Below are 21882 nucleotides of genomic sequence, written 5' to 3'. Positions count from 1 at the left end.
TCCTTCTCCAGGGGATCTTCCCAACCCAGGGATCAAACCCGAGTCTCCCACATGGCAGGCCGATGCTTTATCCTCTGAGCCACCAGGGAACACTTATTAAAATTCTTATTAAAGAATTCAGGGAATTTAATAACACTTATTAAAATTCAGGAAATTCTTTGTTAAAATAACATTATTTATCTCATTGCATGACTCAGTCTTTCAGGATCTGATTATCTTGTGAAGCAATGAGAGTAGGTTAAATGAAAAAATGGATACCTAATTGAGATATGCAGATGACATGATCCTTATGGCAGAAAGTGAAGAACTAAAGAACCTCTTGATGAAAGTGAAAGAGGAGAGTGAAAAAGTTGGCTTAAAGCTCAACATTCAGAAACGAAGATCATGGCATCTGTTCCCATAACTTCATGGGAAATAGATAGAAACAGTGGAAACAGTGGCTGACTTTATTTTGGGGGGATCCAAAATCACTGCAGATGGTGACTGCAGCCATGAAATTAAAAGACGCTTACTCCTTGGAAGGAAAGTTATGACCAACCTAGATAGCATATTCAAAAGCACAGACATTACTTTGCCGACAATGGTCTGTTTAGTCAAGGCTATGGTTTTTCCAGTAGTCACGTATGGATGTGAGAGTTGGACTATAAAGAAAGCTGAGTGCAGAAGAATTGATGCTTTTGAACTGTGGTATTGGAGAAGACTCTTGAGAGTCCCTTGGACTGCAAGGAGATCCAACCAGTCTATCCTAAAGGAGATCAGTCCTGGGTGTTCATTGGAAGGATTGATGTTGAAGCTAAAACTCCAATACTTTGGCCACCTGATGCGAAGAGCTGACTCATTGGAAAAGACCCTGGTGCCGGGAAAGATTGAAGGCAGGAGGAGAAGGGGACGACAGAAGATGAGATGGCTGGATGGACATGAGTTTGAGTAAACTCTAGGAGTTGGTGATGGACAGGGAGGCCTGTTGTGCTGTAATCCATGGGGTCGCAAAGAGTTGGACATGAATGAGCAACTGAACTGAACTGAATTGAGGTTTTATCAGTAAAGTTCTGCCTAGTTTCAGCCTGCCTTCCACTTTCTCTATACTGATTTCAACGATCTGTAGTGAAATCCAGGGTATGATGAAAGTGAATCAAGCGAGGAAGCTGCCAACATATTACAAAAGAGGTTGGCAAACCATAGCCTAAGGGTCTGACCCAGCCTGTGGTCTGCTTTTTTACAGTTGGAGAGAGAAGAATGGTTTTCACAGTTTTAGAGTACTGTAAAAAATGAAAAAACAAAACAAAAAACAAGCCAGAAAACAAATGAGAAGAATATGCGATATAGCCTGTATATGGTTTGCAAAGCCTAACATATTTACTACCTGGCCCTTTAGGAAAAAAAGTTTGCAGGTCCCTGTTCCACACTCTTTCCTTTTTATTTACCTCACTGTACCCCAACCATAAGTATATACTGAGCTTGAGTAAGAAAAACAAGATAAACAGGCTGAAAATCCTCGAAGAGCCCAAGTGCTTTGATGATATAGTTTATTTATCACTCTAACCATAATACAAATGGGTACTGGCTGTTCCTACTTTCCTATCCTAAGAATGACTTTTCTCTTCCTCAGGAAGCCTACATATTCCTACCTTGTACTGGAAACATTATAGGAGGTTAGGGGTCTATGGAGAAGGCAATGGCAACCCACTCCAGTACTCTTGCCTGGGAAGTCCCATGGATGGAGGAGCCTGGTGGGCTGCAGTCCATGGCGTCGCCAAGAGTCGGATGCGATTGAGCAACTTCACTTTTCACTTTCATGCATTGGAGAAGGAAATGGCAACCCACTCCAGTGTTCTTTCCTGGAGAATCCCAGGGACGGGGGAGCCTGGTGGGCTGCTGTCTATGGGGTCACACAGAGTCGGACACTACTGAAGCAACTTAGCAGCAGCAGCAGCAGCAAGGGTCTATAATGGAATTGCTGTTGCAAGGCTAGGAAACCCAGGTCTGAGGATCAGAAGTAGTGGCTAATTAGGCCACCATCATCATATCATCATCATTATATTTATGGTGGCCTCAGGAAGTACCAAACTAAATAGCAAAGAAAGAGAATTCTAACTGTTTTAAGTATTTTTAAATGCTTAAATAATACACACAAAAGTTATAAGTTTATAAGTTTCTGTACTAAGATTACTGGTTTAACCAATTTTTAACCAGGAAATCAATAGTGTGTCCTTAAGGTATTACAGAATTTGAACCAATTCTGGATAAGGTGTTTTTAGGTTACATGGTATTAGATTTTACATGGTATTAGACCTCTGAAGCAGCATGGAATAGAAAAAACAGCTGCAAAATACTCTAATCAATGGTGAAAACTTTCAGAGCAAAGAAATAAAAGATACATGAATGACAGCAAAGTAGCACAGTATTTGTTGAATGCACATGTACTCTTTCCAAAGAACAGGGCATGGTGCATGCTACCAGTATTATGGTTAACAGTTTAAGACTAGTAATGAAAAGTTTCAAAGAAGGAAACATGAAAAATTCATGCTAGTGAAATAGAATATTAAAATAAAAAGAATATAAATATTTTAAACAATACAAAGTTAAAACTGTTACATAATCTCAAATAAGTTTCCCACAATTCAAATTATACTCCAAGGAAAAAAGGACAAGGGTCAGTTCCATTTACCTTTCTTTCTTTGATGTTATGAGAACTAAAGATCAGGAGGGACTCTTCTGGGCTATCATTCAGGAATCTAAAGCTTTCTAGAGATCTTAACCTAGCTTAACTACACTTAGCTAGAAGGAGTTCAGAACTTATGAATCAGATTTTACATCAACCTAAGTCAGGAAGCCAAGTGAAAATGAAGTTGCTCAGCTGTGTCTGACCCTTTGCAACCCCATGGACTATAGCCTGCCAGGCTCCTCTGTCCATGGGATTTTTCATGCAAGAATACTGGAGTGGAGTGTCATTTTCTTCTCCAGGGGAATCTTCCCGACCCAGGGATCAAACTGGGGTTTCCTGCATTGCAGGCAGACCCTTTACTGTCTGAGACACCAGGGAATCCCTAAGTCAGGAAGCCAAGACTCTGCCAATTTTCTTGATTTTATTTTTGACTACTCACTCCAAAAAAGACTTAGCTCTTATAAACATCCAACCACTGTTTTAGAAACAGATGATACAATCAAAGGATATAATCCAAAGACATCATTCTTAGTTATTAGCATACTATTAATATTCACAACTTGTTTTAAAGAACAACAATGTGTTAACATTTCAGCTAGAAGGGCTATGAATATACTATGTACTATACTTGATGCAGCTTGTTTACGCAATATTCTGACAGACACAATTAATCTTGTGAAAATGACTGGGCTATAGCATAACAGTAAATTACCTTTAAGCCCAAAATATGTCTTTTTCTATAGTAATATACCCTTCATAAAAATTATAGAAGCATATGGAAAAAATACCAGGAGTTAATTCTTTAAAAGAAGAAATTAAAAGTTATTAAATTAAAACATCTTGGCCATGTGGCAAAGATAGGGTTAAAGGAAATGTTTAACTTATAAGTAAGAATCATATAAATGAGTCTGTACCTCCAACAAATGCATCTCCAGCTCCATTGGTATCAACAATTTCTGTCTGGTCTTGATCCAAGACAGCAAAAGCGGTGACTTCACTTTCTGCAATTAGAGCCAAAGCAAGGCAGAATGACTTCTCTTTGTAATACTCAATATACAAAGTAACCCAGGAAAGCTTAAAGCTCCTACATCATTCAAAGAGAGAGATGGAACATGAGGTCCATATTCTGTACACGAGCACTTGGGAACCAAGGTGAAAAGCCAGCTGTAAGCAATGTGCTTCTGGTAATTTTCAGCACACAGATGCCATGTGTTTTGTTAAGAGTTATACTGAGAGCGGTTCACATTTTTGAGGAACGATTGCAAATGGCAGCAGCACCTTTTTGGACGGAAAAAATACTTGAACAGAAGCTATGAACTAAAGGAAGTGCTTTTAAGTACTATATCATGGGTCTCTAACAAAACATCAAGCCTGGCCTACAATCCTGCCAGTGAAATCCTATTGTTCAGTCCCTTGGTCATGTCCGACTCTTTGGAACACCATGGACTACAGCCTGCTAGACTTCTCTGTCCATGGGGTTTTCCAGGCAAGAACATTGGAGTGGGTTGCCATTTTCTTCTCCAGGAGATCTTCCCGGACCAGGGATTGAACCCTCGAACCCTCATCTCTTGCAATGGTAGGCAGATTTTCTAGCACTGAGCCACCAGCAGAGCCCCGGCAGTGAAATCTTGGATATAGTTGAAGAGCTATAAATTTAAAAAATAGAAATAATGAATCTTGGGTGTTTCTGTATAGAAAATCACAATGGCACAATAAAAATATAACTACTGTTCTGAATAATACTTCATGCCAATGGCAAGGATTACTGATATTAGTTGGTTTATTACAAATAACCTAATCTGGTTACTTTTTACAAAAGAGCCACTATTTCCTCCAAACTATCAGTCAAACAACAAAAGGAAAAGCTACCTCTGCCTGGGCAGAACAAAAGGGGCAGTGCAATGAGCTCTTGTCTTACAGCAGTCTGGACTAGGGCTTGGTTGTTTTGACTACAGAGTAACCGAATACACGACTTTAATCCTGGCAGATGACAGTGGAATGACATTACCGTAGTCTCCCTTATCCACAGTTTTGCTTTTTGTGGTTTTAGTTACCAGCGGTCAGCTGAAGTCTAATGGAAAATTCCAGAAATAAACAAGTCATAAATTTTAAGTTCCATATCATTTTGAGAACTGTCCCAATTTATGCTGCCCTGGATGTGAATCATCCCTTTGTGTGATGTATGCCTCCCACATATCATTCAATAGCCCCCTCGGTTACCAGATTGACTGTCACTGTACTGCAGAGCTTATGTTTAAGTAACTCCTATTTTACTTATCAGTGGCCAAGAGTAGCGATGCTGGAGATTTGAATATGCCAAAAAGAAGCCATGAAGTGCTTCGTTTAAGTGAAAAGGTTTCTAAGATCTACAGTAAGAATGAATCTTCTATCTGTGAAATTGTGAAGAAGGAAAAAGAAAATCTATGCTAGATTTGATGTTGCACCTCAAACTACAAAAGTTACGGACATGACTGAGTGACTGATCACACCCACACCCAAAGGAAGGTTACACAGATTCAGGAACAGATCTAGACTGAAAAATATAAAAATTACTGGAGAGGCTGAGTCTGCTGATGAAGAAGTTACTGCCACATTCCTGACAGTGTTAGAACTGATTAAGGAGAAAGGATACCATAAACGCAAGTCTTCAGTGGCAATGAAACTGGGCTCTTCTGGAAGAAGATGCCCAATAGAAGCTACATTCATAACAGTGCAAAGAAGGTACCAGGGTATAAAACATGGAAGGACAGATGAACTCTGACTATGTGGCAACACTGCAGGGCATGTGATAAAGTCCAGAGTAATATGTGGAGTGTGCAGGACAAAGAACTCACTTGCTCTCAAAAACTGTCAAAAAGCAGGGGTGACAGTCGCCTCATTTATTGGATGGTTTTTTTACTCATGTTTCATCCCACAAGTGAAAAAATATTTACAAGAGGAAAGGTTGGAACTTAAAGTCCTATTAATAATGGATAATGCACCTAGTCAACCTGAACTGTTATAAACATGAAAATGTTGAAGCTAGAAGTTTACAACTTCAAATATAACTTCACTGCTTCAACCCCTTGACCAGGGCATCATTCAGTTTGTCAAGGCCACATATACCTTCCTGGTATTTGATAACATTCGATCAGCAATTGATGCAGACTCCAATCTAGACACAATGCCATACTGGAAATCATTCACTATTACGGATACAATAATATTCATCAAAGCTGCAGTGGATTAATTAAATGAGAAATTGTAAAGGCCTGCAGTCATGAGTGATTTTAAAGGCTTCCTGGGAATCAACAGAAAAGTTAGGAAAATCATTTACACAGTAAGAAGGATTTGCCAAAATGCTTGATGAAGCAGCAGAACACATAGAAAACTATGGAGAAAGAAGTGTTACTAGATGAGAAACTGTAAGAAGTTGTTGAGTCATCAACAGAGAAAGAGAAAGATTACAAAGAAGAGAGTGAAACAGAACCAGCAATTCAGATGATACCAAAATTTGCTAAAGTCTTTGAGATTACACAGACTTTAAAGGATAAAATTAGGGAACAAGATTCTTGGATGGAATGCAGTATTAAGTGTTACCCTTATTATTACTGAAGGATTCAACCACGGCAGCAAAACTTTGATATGTTAAAAAGAGACAACTTCCAATTACCATGTTCTTCTAAAAGATTTCAGTGAAACAAACACAAACAAAAACAAATACCCTTCAACTATCAAGGATCCCCAATGATGGACATCATCTGCTGCTGACACCCAACCATTGACATCATGGCTTGATATCTTCCTTCTGATGTTATCATCAGAAGGTCAATGTTAGCTTAATAATACATCACAGTATGTGTCATTCATCTCACCTCATTTCATCACACAGGCACTGAATCATTTCCTGTCATCATAAGAAGGGTGAAGACCGTACAATAAGATAACTTTGAGAAAGAGAAAGAGACCACATTCATATAATTTTTTTTGTTTTTGGTTGTGCTGTGAGGCTTATGGGATCTTATTTCTCCAACAAGGGATCTAATGTGGATTCCCTGCAGTGGAAGCATGGAGTCCTAATCACTAGACCACCAGGCAATTCCCATACCATAATTTTTATTACAGATTATTAACTATTATATTTTATTATTAGTCATCGTTGTAAATCTCTTACTATGCCTAATTTATAAACTTTATCATAGTTACGTATGCACAGGGACAAAAAACATAGTATATATAGGGTCTGCTACTATGCAGGTTCAGGAATCCAATTTGTTGGAACATACCCCCTGCAGGTACGGGAAGCTACTGCATTTGTGATGAAATCTGGCCTTGAGGACATTTGTAAAAGACTGAATAGTGCTTTTTATTGGTGTCTGGAACTTCTCAAACCACAAATTTGCATCCTTTCTGGTGACAGATGTGGCCAAAAATCTGTAACCTTCAATCTCACCTAAGATGAACAAGGAGAGAAAAGGAGATCTTGGAAACTTAAAGGTCTTAATGAAGAACTTAAGACTTTCAAAAAGCATGTTCTGCCTGCTTTTTGCTACCTGCTACTAATGGATACTTTCAGCAAGAGATAAACAATGTTAAGACAATGAGAAAAAGAACCTCCTGGAAAGACTGATACTCCAGAAGAGGACTCATTCACTTAGTGATCCCTATGACTATAGATGCTAAGAAGACTTCATGTTAGACGTATGTATCTACCTAAAAACTCTAAGTACTACCTTTCCACACTTTATAACACGAGACATACATGAAGTTGACAAGGTTTTGATTAATTGGAAGTTAAGGCATAAATATCCAGGATTAAATTTCCTAGGGAGTATGTAGTATAGACTGCTATACAGGCCAAAAAAAGAGATATAAGTAGAGTTTATTGGAAATAATTAGGAAAGGAAAGGGCTACAGTCTGGTTTATGGAAAGGTCTGTACCATAAATATTTATAAAGAAATCTGATTTTATTACTTCCAAGTACAAGTCCTACTATAAAGGGAATTAACAATTATAAACTAGAACGAATAGGCACTAAACAAGTCAAACGAGCTAAGTTAATGACACCATTACAATTTATAATAGGGTTACATTATGTAATAATATAACATGTCTATAAAACATTTTAGGTAATATAAGAATTAATATAAGAATTAATTACTGGATTAGAGATTTGAAAATAATTATCAATAAATGGTAAGTAAGTAAGCCACAATTAGATATAATTCCTTGATTTCCTATTTAAATAAGTTATTGATTTTTAATTGGATAAATCTTTATGAATAAAACCTAATTCACAATGGAAGAGTTTATCTGAATTATGTTCTTAAGAATCATGACTTTTGGTCTACATTAGCAAAAATTCTAAGTGAATAAAATTTTACTATACTTTTTCTGGATGTATGTGTAGATTCTTAAAATCTTTTATCCTTAGGTGTCATGTGAAGTTCAATTTCCTAAAACAAAGTAGAAATATTTTCTACCTTTTGTACTTATTAATAGAAATAAATATGTAAGAATATTAAGAATGTATAGAGCGCTGTCATAAATTGGTATAGACGTAGTCCAGGCTCTATTATCTGCTGCACCGTGTGTGCTCAGTTGCTCAGCTATGTCCAACTCTTTGCGATCCCACAGAGTATACAGCCCACCAGGCTCCTCTGTCCATGGGATTTTCTTGGCAAGAAAAATGGAGTGGGTTCCATTTCCTCCTCTAGGAGATCGTCTCGACCCAAGCATTGAACCTGCATCTCCTGCACTGGTAGGTAGATTCTTCACCACTGAGCCACCTGGGAATCTTTTATCTGCTGCATACGGAGAGCTATATTATGAGAACTCTTTTCAAAATAATAACCCCCCAAATTCCAAGACCTTGAATGGTGTTTCAAATTATTGAAAGGGGATTAAGCAATGTTCAATAATATTCAATTATATTTTCAGTAAATTCTTATTTTGAAAGACAATGACCTAAGCTGTTTTAGACAGCTATTTTTTAAAAAAACCCACAAACTAAGTAAATGGTTTTTTGCCAGCATGATCTATTTCATAGCCATCTAGTCAATTTATTGCATGAAAATACAAAGTATTTAACTAAATCCAAAGACCCATTTATATGCATGGGCATTATTCAGCTAATGAGGCCCAAGAAACTCACATTACTCTACCTGGGACCTAGTTTTCAAAGGTGTGAAATGGGTCTGGAGTAGCTGTGGGAAAAGTAGTAAAAACAGCCATTTGCCTTAGTTATAGAAAAATGACACTGTTAGTTCTGATCAAGTACGAGCTTAAGTGCTACTGTCTCTCAATTCCTCCCAATTTTTTTTTATAAAGTGAGAAGAGAAGGGGCTGGGAATTATTATTATTTTTAATTGATTTATTTTTAATTGAAGGATAATTGCTTTACAGCATTATGTTGTTTTCTGTCAAACCTCAACATGAATGAGCCATAAGTATAGATAAATCCACTCTCTTTTGAACCAACCTTCCATCTCCCTCCTCATCCCATGGGAATTATTATTATTCCTATTTTCCAGACTTCTACAGTACCACAAAATCATGTGCTTCCCTAAACAGACAGGAAACAAACACTAACAATTCAGTTGATACCAGATTTGTTTAGCGTCAGTGTCATTTATTAGATAAGACCTTAGGGTATTTTCACTCAGAACAATCAAATTTAACATACTTAAAATACAAAGCAATAAAAATCAAACATTCTCTGGACAGTTTATACAAGCAGATAATTTACTCCTCACTTTACTGTGACATATGCCTTACTTCTCAAGCACTTAAGAGGCCAGTCTGGCTAGAATCAACTATAATGTTAAGTCATTTATACTAGAGATGGTAGTTCATACAAATGCCAAAATAGCTAACTCAAAAATAATAATACAAATTCAGTCACTCAATGCCACGCAACCAGACTAAATGTTCCTGTAGCTTTACCACTACAAAATGAACTATATATTTTAGCCCTATACACAAAGTGCCAAGACAGTTAATATCCTTAGGAAATTTTGTTCAAGGAATATTAAAATGCAATGTGTTGTCACTGTATCACAAATGTCACCTCTAAGTTGCAGTGAAGATAAACTGAAAAAGACAGAAAGCAGGATAAGAAGTAGACAGGCAGATGGTTTTCAGCCATAAAGTAGACTGTAGTCAGTCACCACTTTTGCCACTGCCTCTTGATGAGCATTACCAGTCATGGAAAAAACTGATGGCAAAAATTTCACCAGAAAGTGATAAGCACTACTGTTTAAACACCTGAACTTCTAAGATTCTTTGCTTGTTTTTTATTAACCTTTTTTTTTTGGTGGGTGGGTGGGGGGCTGTGGAGATAATTTGAAACTGGGCTTCCCTGGTGGCTCAGTGGTAAAGAATCCATGATGTGGATTTGAATCCTGGGTTGGGAAGATTCCGTGGAGAAGGAAATGGCAACCCACTCCACTGTTCTTGTTTGGAAAATTCCATGGAAAAAAGAGCCTGTCGGGTTAGTGTCCATGAGTTGTAAAGAATCAGACATGACTTAGCGACTAAAACACAATTTTAAACTAGCAGAAAAGTTTGAAGAGAAATACAGAGAATGTTTATTCAGATCTATCAGTTTTACATTTTGTCAAAATTTATCAATCCTCTGATACGTATGTATATATACATACATACATATTTTTACTTATTCTTTCAGGTCATCTGAGCATAACTTGCATATATCATGTCCTTTATTCCTTAGTAATTCAGTGTGTATTTCCTAAGAACAAATATATCCTTTAAGGTAACCATGGTATGGTTGATAAATTTAAAAATTTAATATTGTTATTTCCTCTAATCTATATTCCATAATTGAATTTTATTAACTGTCCTAATAGGCTTTTTTTTTTTTTTTTGGCTGTTCCAGGTCTTAGGTGCAGCACTCAGGATCTTTACTTGTGGCATGCAGACTCTTAGCTGTGGCATGTGGGATCTAGTTCCCTGAGGAGGGATCAAGTCTGGGCCCCTGGCCTTGGGAGCATAGAGTCTTAGTCACTGGACCACCAGGGAAGTCCCTTAATGTTTTTTATAGCACTTTTTAAAAATTCTATAAGATGCAGTCCAGAACCACACAATGCTTTTAGTTATGAGTTTTTTTTTTTTTTTAAATTTAACCTTTCAATTTTTACTACAGATAATATATAACCTATAGACCCCAAATATTAATCTGTGAAAAGAAAGACATGGTATACATTCTACTCCCTAGTCTCTCCCATTTCCCGTTTCTAGTCCTACTATTTTCCAATCTGGTTATCACTGTTATTACTTCCCTGTATATCTTTCCATAATTTCTCTACGCACACACAAGAAAAATACATAGTTATTTTTCTTCTTTTTATTTTAAACAACAACAACAAAAGAATAACACTATGCAGCCTGCCCTGGACTGTGTTTTTTCACTAGGTGATCTTTCTATGTTGGTAAGCAGACAATGTCCCCATTATTTTTTATGGCTGCATAATAGTCCATTAAATGGACATACTATACTTTACAAACAGTCCTTTACTGATGGACTGTTAGGCTGTTTTCAATCTTCAGTTATCACAATGTTTCAAAGCACTAATGCTTTTAAGTAGACTCTAAATCTAATTATTTGACTTAATAGCCAACTCAATAATATCATTCCTACTTTATACTGGGAACTGACACAAGGAAATTAAGTTGTTAAACAAACAGCATGAAATATGCCTGTGTCACAGAATAGGAAAAAAAGAGAATCTAGGAAATAATTTTTCTTTTCACTGTGATACACAAACCAGGATATGAGCAAAGACACCCTGCTCAGACTGCTCTAATAAACAGGATAATGAAACAGATGACAAATTCTGCTAATAATACAGATTTATAGAACACTCCTAATTAACAGGGACTTTTGGGGGAATGAAGAACTCTGGGCTAATTTAATTTTCTGATTAAAGAAAAAGCAGAAAGTCTCTTTAGTTGGAAATCTTTCTAAATGTACTAATATAATAACATACCATGACATCCCTGCTTTAATTAGTTTAGTTTATTGAACTCAAATGAAAATTTTCTTTGATAATAGAGAATCTTAAAGCACATGTTAATGTTATTATTCTGAACATCAATCCTTATTGTAGTTCCAAACGTATAAGTGCTTTCATGAAAGGGAGAATAAATGGAATGATGGTAAGTACACTGCATTAGGACTCAAAGGGTCCACTGTTTGAGCCTGGTTTTGGCTCAGCTACTTTACTCAACAAATACTTATTAAGAGCTTATCATCTGTCAGGACCTTTGTTAGAGAGGGAGAATACAGATGTGAATAGGACAAATAAAATCTGTGCTCTCACAGGATCTACATTCTAGTCAGGATAGATAATATATAAATAACACAAAAATGAAGAAGATAATTTGAAATAACAATAAATTACATTAAGGAAACAAACAGGATGAAAAAGTATGACTGGGGAAGAGAGTTAATTTAGATGGGTGCTACTTTCTCACTGAGGAGGTGATGTTTGAATTGAGACTACAGTAGCAAGAAGTAGCCACATCAGGGGTAGAATACTCAATATAGAGGACCTGGGCTATAAAAAGCTTGGTTACCCTCCATGTGTGGTATTTTGTTATATCAGCTCAAATGGACTGAAATATACATATTAAATGATAATTATCATATTAAATATTATATTAAATATCACATACACATTAAAATATGATTAATGTAGAAGTTGTCATTTTACACTGGGAGAAGAAAGTTTGTTCAACAAATTGTGATGCAACTATTTAGTAACATTCTGGAAAAAATACAAACTTGTAGAATTATTTTTCTATACCCCATAGTTCATATATAAGTTCCCTACCTGAAGTGTGCTTTACCTACCTTTGATTGGAGAAGCCCACTTATCCTTAAAATTTTAATTCAAGACCCCCCCCCCCCCCACCTTCCCCTTCTCTCTCTTGCTGAGCAACTCATCCTTATAATTAGGTGAGATTGATCAAGACAGGCATCCATGACAAGGGGGCTTGGAGCCATAGTGGGCCAAAGTGATATCAGAGGTGAAGTAGAGATGAAGAGGCGGTGATCAAGACCATTTCCAAGAGAAAGAAATGTAAAAACAAAAACTGGTTGATTGAGGAGGCCTTACAAATAGCTGAGAAATGAAGAGAAGCGAAAGGAAGGCAAAGGAGAACAGGAAAGATATACCCATTTGAATACAGAGTTGCAAAGATTAGAAAGAGAGATAAGGAAGACTTCCTTGGTAATCAATGCAAAGAAATAGAGGAAAACAATAGAATGGGAAAGACTAGAGATCTCTTCAAGAAAATTAGAGATACCAAGGGAATATTTCATGCAAAGATGGGCATAATAAAGGACAGAAACAGTATGGACCTAGCAGAAGCAGAAGATACTAAGAAGAGGTGGCAAGAACACACAGAAGAACTATAAAATGGAGAAGGCAATGGCACCCCACTCCAGTACTTTTGCCTAGAAATCCCACGGACGGAGGAGCCTGGTAGGCTGCAATCCATGGGGTCGTTAGAGTCGGACACAACTGAACGACTTCACTTTCACTTTTTGCTTTCAGGCATTGGAGAAGGAAATGGCAACCCACTCCAGTGTTCTTGCCTGGAGAATCCCAGGGACGGGGGAGCCTGGTGGGCTGCCATCTATGGGGTTGCACAGAGTCGGACACGACTGAAGCGACTTAGCAGCAGCAGCAGCAGCAGCAGCAGAGATCTCTTCAAGAAAATTAGAGATACCAAGGTAATATTTCATGCAAAGATGGGCATAATAAAGGACAGAAACGGTATGGACCTAGCAGAAGCAGAAGATATTAAGAAGAGGTGGCAAGAATACACAGAAGAACTATAAAAAGATCTCAGTGACCCGGATAACCACGATGGTGTGATCACTCACCTAGAGCCAGATCCTGGAGTCTGAAGTTAAGTGGGCCTTAGGAAGCATCACTATGAACAGAGTTAGTGGAGGAGATGCAATTCCAGTTGAGGTATTTCAAATCCTAAAAAATGATGCTGTGAAAAGTGCTGCATTCAATATGCCAGCAAATTTGGAAAACTCAGCAGTGGCCACAGGACTGGAAAAGGTCAGTTTTCATTCCAATCCCAAAGAAAGGCAATACCAGAGAATGTTCAAACTACTGTACAATTGCACTCATCTCACATACTATCAAGTAATGCTCAAAATTCTTTAAGAGGCTTCAACAGTACGTGAACTGTGAACTTCCAGATGTTCAAGCTGGATTTAGAAAAGGCAGAGGAACCAGAGATCAAATTGCCAACATCCATTAGATCACAGAAAAAGCAAGAGAGTTCCAGAAAAACATCTACTTTTACTTTATTGACTATCCCAAAGCCTTTGACTGTGTGGATCACAACAAATGATGGAAAATTCTTAAGGAGATGGAATTACCAGACCACCTGACCTACCTCCTGAGAAATCTGTATGCAGATCAAGAAGCAACAGTTAGAACTGGACATGGAACAACAGACTGCTTCCAAATCAGGAAAGGAGTATGTCAAGGCTGTATATTGTCACCCTGCTTATTTAACTTATATGCAGAGTAAGCCAGGGTGGATGAAACACATGATGGAATCAAGATTGCTGGGAGAAATATCAGTAACATCAGAAACACAGATGACGCCTCCCTTATGGCAGAAAGCTAAGAGAAACTAAAGAGCCTCTTGATGAAAGTGAAAGAGGAGAGTGAAAGAGCTGGCTTAAAACTCAACATTCAAAAAACGAAAATCATGGCATTCGGTCCCATCACTTCTTAGCAAATAGATGGGGAAACAATGGAAACTGTGACAGACTTTATTTCTTTGGTCTCCAAAATCACTGCAGATGGTGACTGCAGCCATGAAATCAAATGAGCTTGCTCCTTGGAAGAAAAGCTACGACCAACCTAGACAGCATATTCAAAAGCAGAGACATTACTTTGCCAACAAAAGTCCAGATAGTCAAAGCTATGGTTTTTCCAGGAGTCATCTATGGATGTCAGAGTTGGACTATAAAGGAAGCTGAGTGCTGAAGAATTGATGCTTTTGAACTGTGGTATTGGAGAAGACCCTTGAGAGTCCCTTGGACTGCAGGGAGATCAAACCAGTCAATCCTAAAGGAAATCAGTCCTGAATATTTATTGGAAGGACTGATGCTGAAGTTGAAGCTCCAATACTCTGGCCACCTGATGTGAAGAACTGATTCACTGGAAAAGACCTCAATGCTGGGAAAGACTGAGACAGGAGGAGAAGGGGATGACAGAGGATGAGATGGTCGGATGGCATCACCTACTTGATGGACATGAGTTTGAGCAAGCTCCGGGAGTCGGTGATGGACACGGAAGCCTGGTGTGCTGCAGTCCGTGGGATCACAAAGAGTTGGACATGACTGAGTAACTGAACTGAACTGAGTAGTGTTATGGAAAAAATTGAGCAATCAAACATTGATGGCTTTCTCCCTCCCTCCATCCTTCCTGTCCTTCTTTTCTTGTGGTTTAGTCCTAATCACTGCAGTAGGGGGATATAAGATACTACTGGTATTCTAAATGGACCCCTTTCTAAAACCATGTATTTCTTCCTGAGTATAACAGTAAAGATTTTCAAATGGATATGGATGTACAAAGCTATACTCCATTATCAATGAAGATGTTACTGATACCATTACTTCTAATCATGGGCTTTCTATTGGTAAGATTTCTTTTTGAATTGCTGGTGGTGGCAATGGTAATGTTGTTAAGTTTGCAAAGGAAAAGCTGTATCAGATATGAGGGAACCAATGGCTCCCTTTTTATCCTATGGATTAAGAAATCTTAGAGCAAGAAAGCATTAACAAAATATCACTAATGTTTAGTGCAATCTGGTTTGCAGGGATGATAATGCTTTAAGGTAATGTCATAGGTTTAAAAGGAAACAAAAAAAATTAAAGTCTATTCTATACAATAAAATTAAACTTCCTCAAAGTATGGAGTGAATTTCAGAGGGCTCCCTGACAAATACTGATAAAAGTTATGAGTTCTATTTACTGTCCAATAAACTAAATTGGATTCACAGATCACTTGACTACTTGGAGTACAGCGATAAACACTAGTAAACAACAATTTTGTCCAATTTAAACAGAACACTTTTCTTTATTGAGGCATTTACCAATCTCTCTTGCACTTAAAAGTAGATTAAATTGTATAAACGTATGGTTAATTACCTGTTTGAAGAAAACCTCTCAATTACAATATTTTATATTGCTCTTTAAGCTTGGTTGTACTCCTCACTACTCTTTATGAACAGAATTTGTAGCATCAGATTTTTGAAAAGTTGCAGGAATAGTTTAAGGATCATACTCATACCTATAAGTAGATTAAAAAGAATGGCACAACCCTATTAAAAAATGATAAAGACCCTCTTTCCAAACAGGCTTGTGTCTGTCATCTAATACTGAGCCGATTACTGCTAATGCCTCTTAGAACTGGTTCTACTAATAATCCTTAGTTGCTGCTTCCATTTTCCTGTCCAAAGTGTCATTCTAAATGTCTATTACTCTTCTGAAGTCACCAAATAATTTTCACCATGAGAGGATAGAATAGAAGCCATTAGGTGTCAAGTCTTTATACTTTGCTAGTTATGTTAAACTACTAGATAGTTCTTCAAATGATACAAAAAAACCCCCCAAAACCCAGCATCTTTGTTTCTGAGACTGGAAGAAGATGAGAGAGAATTCAATTTAAGAAAACCATCTTGTACAGCTGCAGCGGATACTACTGATACTCTAGTTTATGTAAATGGCACCTGCTAGACTTGGTCTGTTTACAGCCCACAATACCACTTATACTTCCTCAGATGACCCAGAGACAAGATACAAATTGGACAGGCTGTAGATGTCAGTGCTGCAAGGCTGGTGTCCTTAATTGTGTGGGGTGTGACTTCTTGACATTGGTTATATCTGGACAGAAGAAATTTAGGCCTTGCTATTAACAACAACAACAAAAAGTCTCTGTTTTAATACTGACAAATTGCACTAGTATTCCCAAAGAAATAAAGAAGCATCAATAGGCCAGGTATGAATTTATTCACCTATTTTAATAGCACATTTTAGTTAATGTTAAGTAAATGTTCTCTGTGAGCAACATTTGCATCAGCAGTTTAGTTTTTATTTTACCATAGTGGTAGCTGATAAGGAAAGGGAAAAGCCTTTATGTTTCGCATGAAGCACATTCTGAAAGCTTAGAATTTGAGCATCTGTGGCTACGGTTCACATTTTCTGGTAGTGATGGCAATACCCTTAATATGCTGAGAGTGAAGGGAACACATACTGGATCATATAGGTGCCTTCTACCTACATCCAGGTACCCTGGTTTGAAAGGTATGCAGACAGAAACATCTTTAACACCTTCAGGGAAAGTCATGGGCACACGTTTTCACATTCTTTACAGAATAAATGCCATTAAGAAATATGAAAATGTGAAGAGCTTCCCTAGAGGTCCAGTGGTTAGGAATCTACCTGCTAATGTATGGCACACACAGGTTCAACCCCTTGTTGGAAAGATCCTGTGTGCCATGAGGCATCTAAGCCCAAGACCTGCAACTACAGAAGCCCATGCAGCCTAGAGCCTGTGCTCCGCAACAGGAGAAGCCACCACAGTGAGAAGCCCACACACTGCAGCTAGAGAGTAGCCCCCACCTGCTACAACTTGGGAAAGCTCGTGCACAGCAATGAAGACTCCAGCAGAGACAACAGTAATTTCTTTAAAAAGAAAGAAAATGTGAACATTTTATCTAACATATTCCAAGTCTATGAAGTCACTCTAGACATCATATAACAAGTCTTTCTTGATTATATGTTTATACATTTAGTGGGAAGAAATGGAGATAATTATTGAAATGTAGCAGAAACCCATTATTAGGTACATAATAAGTATTTGGTGATTGACTAATGGTAGAATTAAAAGACTTCTAAGCTAGCAAACAAATACATTTTCTCATAAAATAATTTTTAGATACTATTTTAATAAAATAGAGGAAACTTCTGTATTTCTCAAATATTTTCTTAGTGGGTACAACAGGGATTACAATTAACATTCTAAATATATAACAATCTAATTTGAATTGAAACCAAATTAGTTTCAACAACACACAAAACCTATGCTTCCATATTGTTCCTTTTCCCTATTATGATGGTGCTACAAATTGCATCTTATGCAGATGTGTCCATTAACATATATTTATAATTACTGTTAAATGTATTTTTTAAATCATGTATGAAACAAAAGAGGAGTTAGAAACTCAAAACACAAGAACACTGGCTATTCACCTATGTAATTACCTTTACTGGAATTATTTCTTTACATGGCTTTGAGTACTGTCCAGGATCCTTTCATTTCAGCCTGAAGGATTTCTTATAGGGCAGGTCTACCATTAATGACATCCACTGGATCATCGAAAAAGCAAGAGAGTTCCAGAAAAACATCTACTTACGCTTTACTGACTACACTAAAGCCTTTGACTATGTGGATCACAACAAATGATAGAAAATTCTTAAGGAGATGGAATTACCAGACCACCTGACCGGCCTGTTGAGAAATCTGTATGCAGGTCAAGAAGCAACAGTTAGAACTGGACATGGAACAACAGACTGGTTCCAAATCAGGAAAGGAGTACGTCAAGGCTGTATATTGTCACCCTGCTTATTTAACTTACATGCAGAGTACATCATGAGAAATGCCGGGCTGGATGAAGCACAAGCTGGAATCAAGATTGCTGGGAGAAATATCAATAACCTCAGATATGAAAATGACACCACCCTTATGGCAGAAAGTGAAAAGGAACTAAAAAGTCTCTTGATGAAAGTGAAAGAGGAGAGTGAAAAAGTTGGCTTTAAATTCCACATTTAGAAAACTAAGATCATGCCATCCAGTCCCATCACTTCATGGCAAACAGATGGGCAACAATGGAAACAGTGACAGTCTTTATTTTTTTGGTCTCCAAAATCACTACAGATGGTGACTGCAGCCATGAAATCAAAAGACACTTGCTCCTTGGAAGAAAAGCTATAACAAGTCTAGACAGCATATTAAAAAGCAGAGACATTACTTTGCTAACAAAGGTCTGTCTAGTCAAAGCTTTGGTTTTTCCAGTAGTCATGTATGTATGTGAGAGTTGGACAATAAAGAAAGCTGAGCGCCGAAGAATTGATGCTTTTGAACTGTGATGTTGGAGAAGACTCTTGAGAGTCCCTTGGACTGCAAGGAGATCCAACCAGTTAATCCTAAAGGAAATCAGTCCTGAATATTCAGTGGAAGGACTGATGCTGAAATTGAAACTCCAATACTTTGGCCACCTGATGCAAGGACTCACTGGAAAAGACCCTAATGCTGGGAAAGATTGAAGGCGGGAGGAGAAGGGGACGACGAAGGTTGAGATGGTTGGCTGGCATCACCGACTTGATGGACATGAGTTTGAGTAAGCTCCGGGAGTTGGTGATGGACAGGGAAGCCTGGTGTGCTGCAGTTCGTGGGGTCACAAAGAGTCAGACACAACTGAGCAACTGAACTGACTGACTGACCAGTAATGAACTCCTCTAGCTTTTGTTAACTGGAAATATCTTAATTTCTCCCTCATTTTTGATGTACTATTTTAACAGATATAAAACTCCAGTATATATAAGCCCTTGTTTTCAGATGGTGAATTACAAATTACCAAAAAAGCTAACCCACCAAGTAGATTTTCCATGATTCACATTGCCTTTTAATTTACTGAAGGTCCAGGAAGATAAAATTGTAGTGTGGGCAAAGATCAATGTTGAACTCAAGCTAGGAAAGCTTTTCAGAAATTGGTTGCTGATTGTACTTTGATAATTAAATACACAAACCTATGATCCTTTTAGGCTCACCTAATTAGTATCAAATGAGTTTACTTAATTATAGTTGTAAATTAAATGCACAGGGTTTGCCTCATCTCAAATAATTACATGTGCATTGTAATGTGAATTATGGAACATTAATTTTTAGTTTATCGATTACTCCCTAAACAGAGACCAGGACTCATTATGATAGAGTTATTATCATAGCAGTTTTGATAAATAGCCCCTAGAAAAGGTTCCTGAATAATGTTTGCATATAAGTTCTTTAAAGGAAAGGTGTGCAAGTGTCAGAATTGGCACTACATATTTACAAAAAGCCCCAGCATAGACAGATGTTTTCCCTGAGGTATTTTAAGTGAGAGACATATATATATGGATATGCATGTATATCTATATATATATATGCATGTGTATAAAATCTCCACTCTCATTCTTCAGAGCTAGAACTTTTTCAAAGTTTATAGCAGAGGTTGTAACTACTTAAAACTTAAAAAAAAAAAAAAAAGTTTCTAGGCATAATGTTATGTAATTACAGGTCAAAGCATTACCTCCAGCACATCCGTTCTTGGAATCTCTCAGGTGGAGGAAATGATAGGTCAACTGTCATGTTAAGAAAGCTTAAGTTATGTTCACTATACCCAGACCAACCAAAAAATGGGACAAAAACTCTATATATTCTTCTACTCTGTGGATACTTCACTATAGCAATTTTTTTTCTTCCTCTTGCAATCTTTAAAAAGAAGTGATAGAAGATGAATGAAGAATATTAAAGGTATAAATACAGACTTATCAGGGGGAGAAAATATTCTAAATATTGAAATGTTTCAGACCTAATTTCATGAATAGGCTTCTGGTTTTCCTCATATACAAAATAAATCTAAGTAAAAATATGAGATTTTCTTGTTTAAAAGATATAAACTTTTCAGACCAGTCCCTTGCCTGACTTACTTCAAATGTACCTCTTATTCTTCACATTTTCCTGCTCATGTTTTATTATGAGACAACTCCCACTGACCACACCAATAACTGTTACCGGACTTATATTATTTCCTCTCATTTTTCTTGGCTATTTTGCAGTGTGTGCCAAAAGAAACTCCCTGCTTCCGCAGAGCTTGAAGAATGCACTTGGTTGCTTGCTACAAACACTCAAATTTCGCTCATTAGGGATAGTGATGTTATATGGCTTCAAAAAGCAACAAAGGCGAAGACTGAACAGATATGTCAAGTCTTCCTCTGCATTTACAATTTCTAACTTTGGCCACCATAGTTTTTTTCTCAGTATACTTGTAGTTTTCTGCCATTTCTCCCTTTAAGTATAGAGACTGAGAGGAAGACTTCAGCATAATAATTCTGTTTTAATTCAGCCCAATTTTGGCCTAAAGCAAACATCTAATTACTCGTGATTAATTCTAAAGAACATAACCTACTTTCATGTTCAATGGATCTATGTTAGAATCTAACTAGTGGCTTCCCCTCATTTTTCACTGCCTTTCAGTCTTTTCTGTGTTAACTTAATCCCCAAAGTGACTGAAAAATCATAAACTGCCATTCTCCTACTGCACAAATTATCTATATTATACAACTCACATTTCAAAGGACTTACATTATTAGTCTTGAATTGTGTGTTCAAATTCAGATTGAATTCAGACCTCTCTGTGATAAATGACAAGATGCATGAGGGTTGCCTATGTAATCTAGGCAACCATAATTATACAATTATTGATGAAGTTCCTGTTGATAAACAATGCAAACATTAGGAAATACTATTTTGCAATTAAATGGTGAAGAAAGCTGTTTATTGCCTTCCATTCTCTCCACTGTTAATAAGATTGAAGTTGCAGATGTTCTTGTATGCTGCATTGATGTTAAATGGTGCATGATGCTCTAGGTGGTTCCCATAACCTTGCTTTGTCTACTATGAACTGACTCAATTGATATGATAATAGAGAAAAGAGCTGGGCTGAACTGGCACAATTTGCATAGCCTTGAAATTTGCGATCGTTGGACAGCCAACTGCTCCTAAAAGTTCTTATTCAGTTGTCATTGACAACAATGTGTTAGACAAATAATATTTTGGAATTAATCACTCAGGTGGGGACATCAGTTTACTGAAGCTTTTATCCCATCAAGCAAGTTACTCATCAAGGCATTTCTAGAGCTAATGACAGGGGATTTTATGATAGTCCTTGGGATCATTTACTATTAGATTTAACACAAAGAAAGCAGACATCATTCAGGGTGTCACAAAACAGTAGAAGCACTTACAGCTTTTTGACACAGGAATTATATCTCATAAACCCTGTATTTTCATCTCATTATTAAATAAATGTTATATTTTAGAGTAAGGAATAATAAAATCCTGATGCTGCTCAATAC

At 37.2% G+C, this 21882-nt stretch overlaps 1 protein-coding gene across 5 annotated transcripts in view; it reads right to left on the bottom strand.

The window, feature by feature from the left end:
* The window catches only part of ADK (adenosine kinase), a 551072-nt gene that overhangs the window by 28371 nt on the left and 500819 nt on the right, over positions 1 to 21882 (bottom strand). For 3 of the 5 annotated variants that reach the window (XM_061405841.1, XM_061405843.1, XM_061405842.1), the window contains one exon: positions 3580 to 3666. The exons of the other annotated variants lie outside the window; for them this stretch is intronic. In XM_061405841.1, the coding sequence (XP_061261825.1) occupies positions 3580 to 3666 (87 nt within the window). The remainder of the gene's footprint in view (positions 1 to 3579; positions 3667 to 21882) is intronic. 5 annotated transcript variants of the gene reach the window in all.

This window comes from Bos javanicus, chromosome 28, assembly GCF_032452875.1.
Source record: "Bos javanicus breed banteng chromosome 28, ARS-OSU_banteng_1.0, whole genome shotgun sequence".
In the NCBI taxonomy this organism is placed as follows: domain Eukaryota; kingdom Metazoa; phylum Chordata; class Mammalia; order Artiodactyla; family Bovidae; genus Bos; species Bos javanicus.
This window is presented reverse-complemented; position numbering and strand designations above follow the sequence as displayed.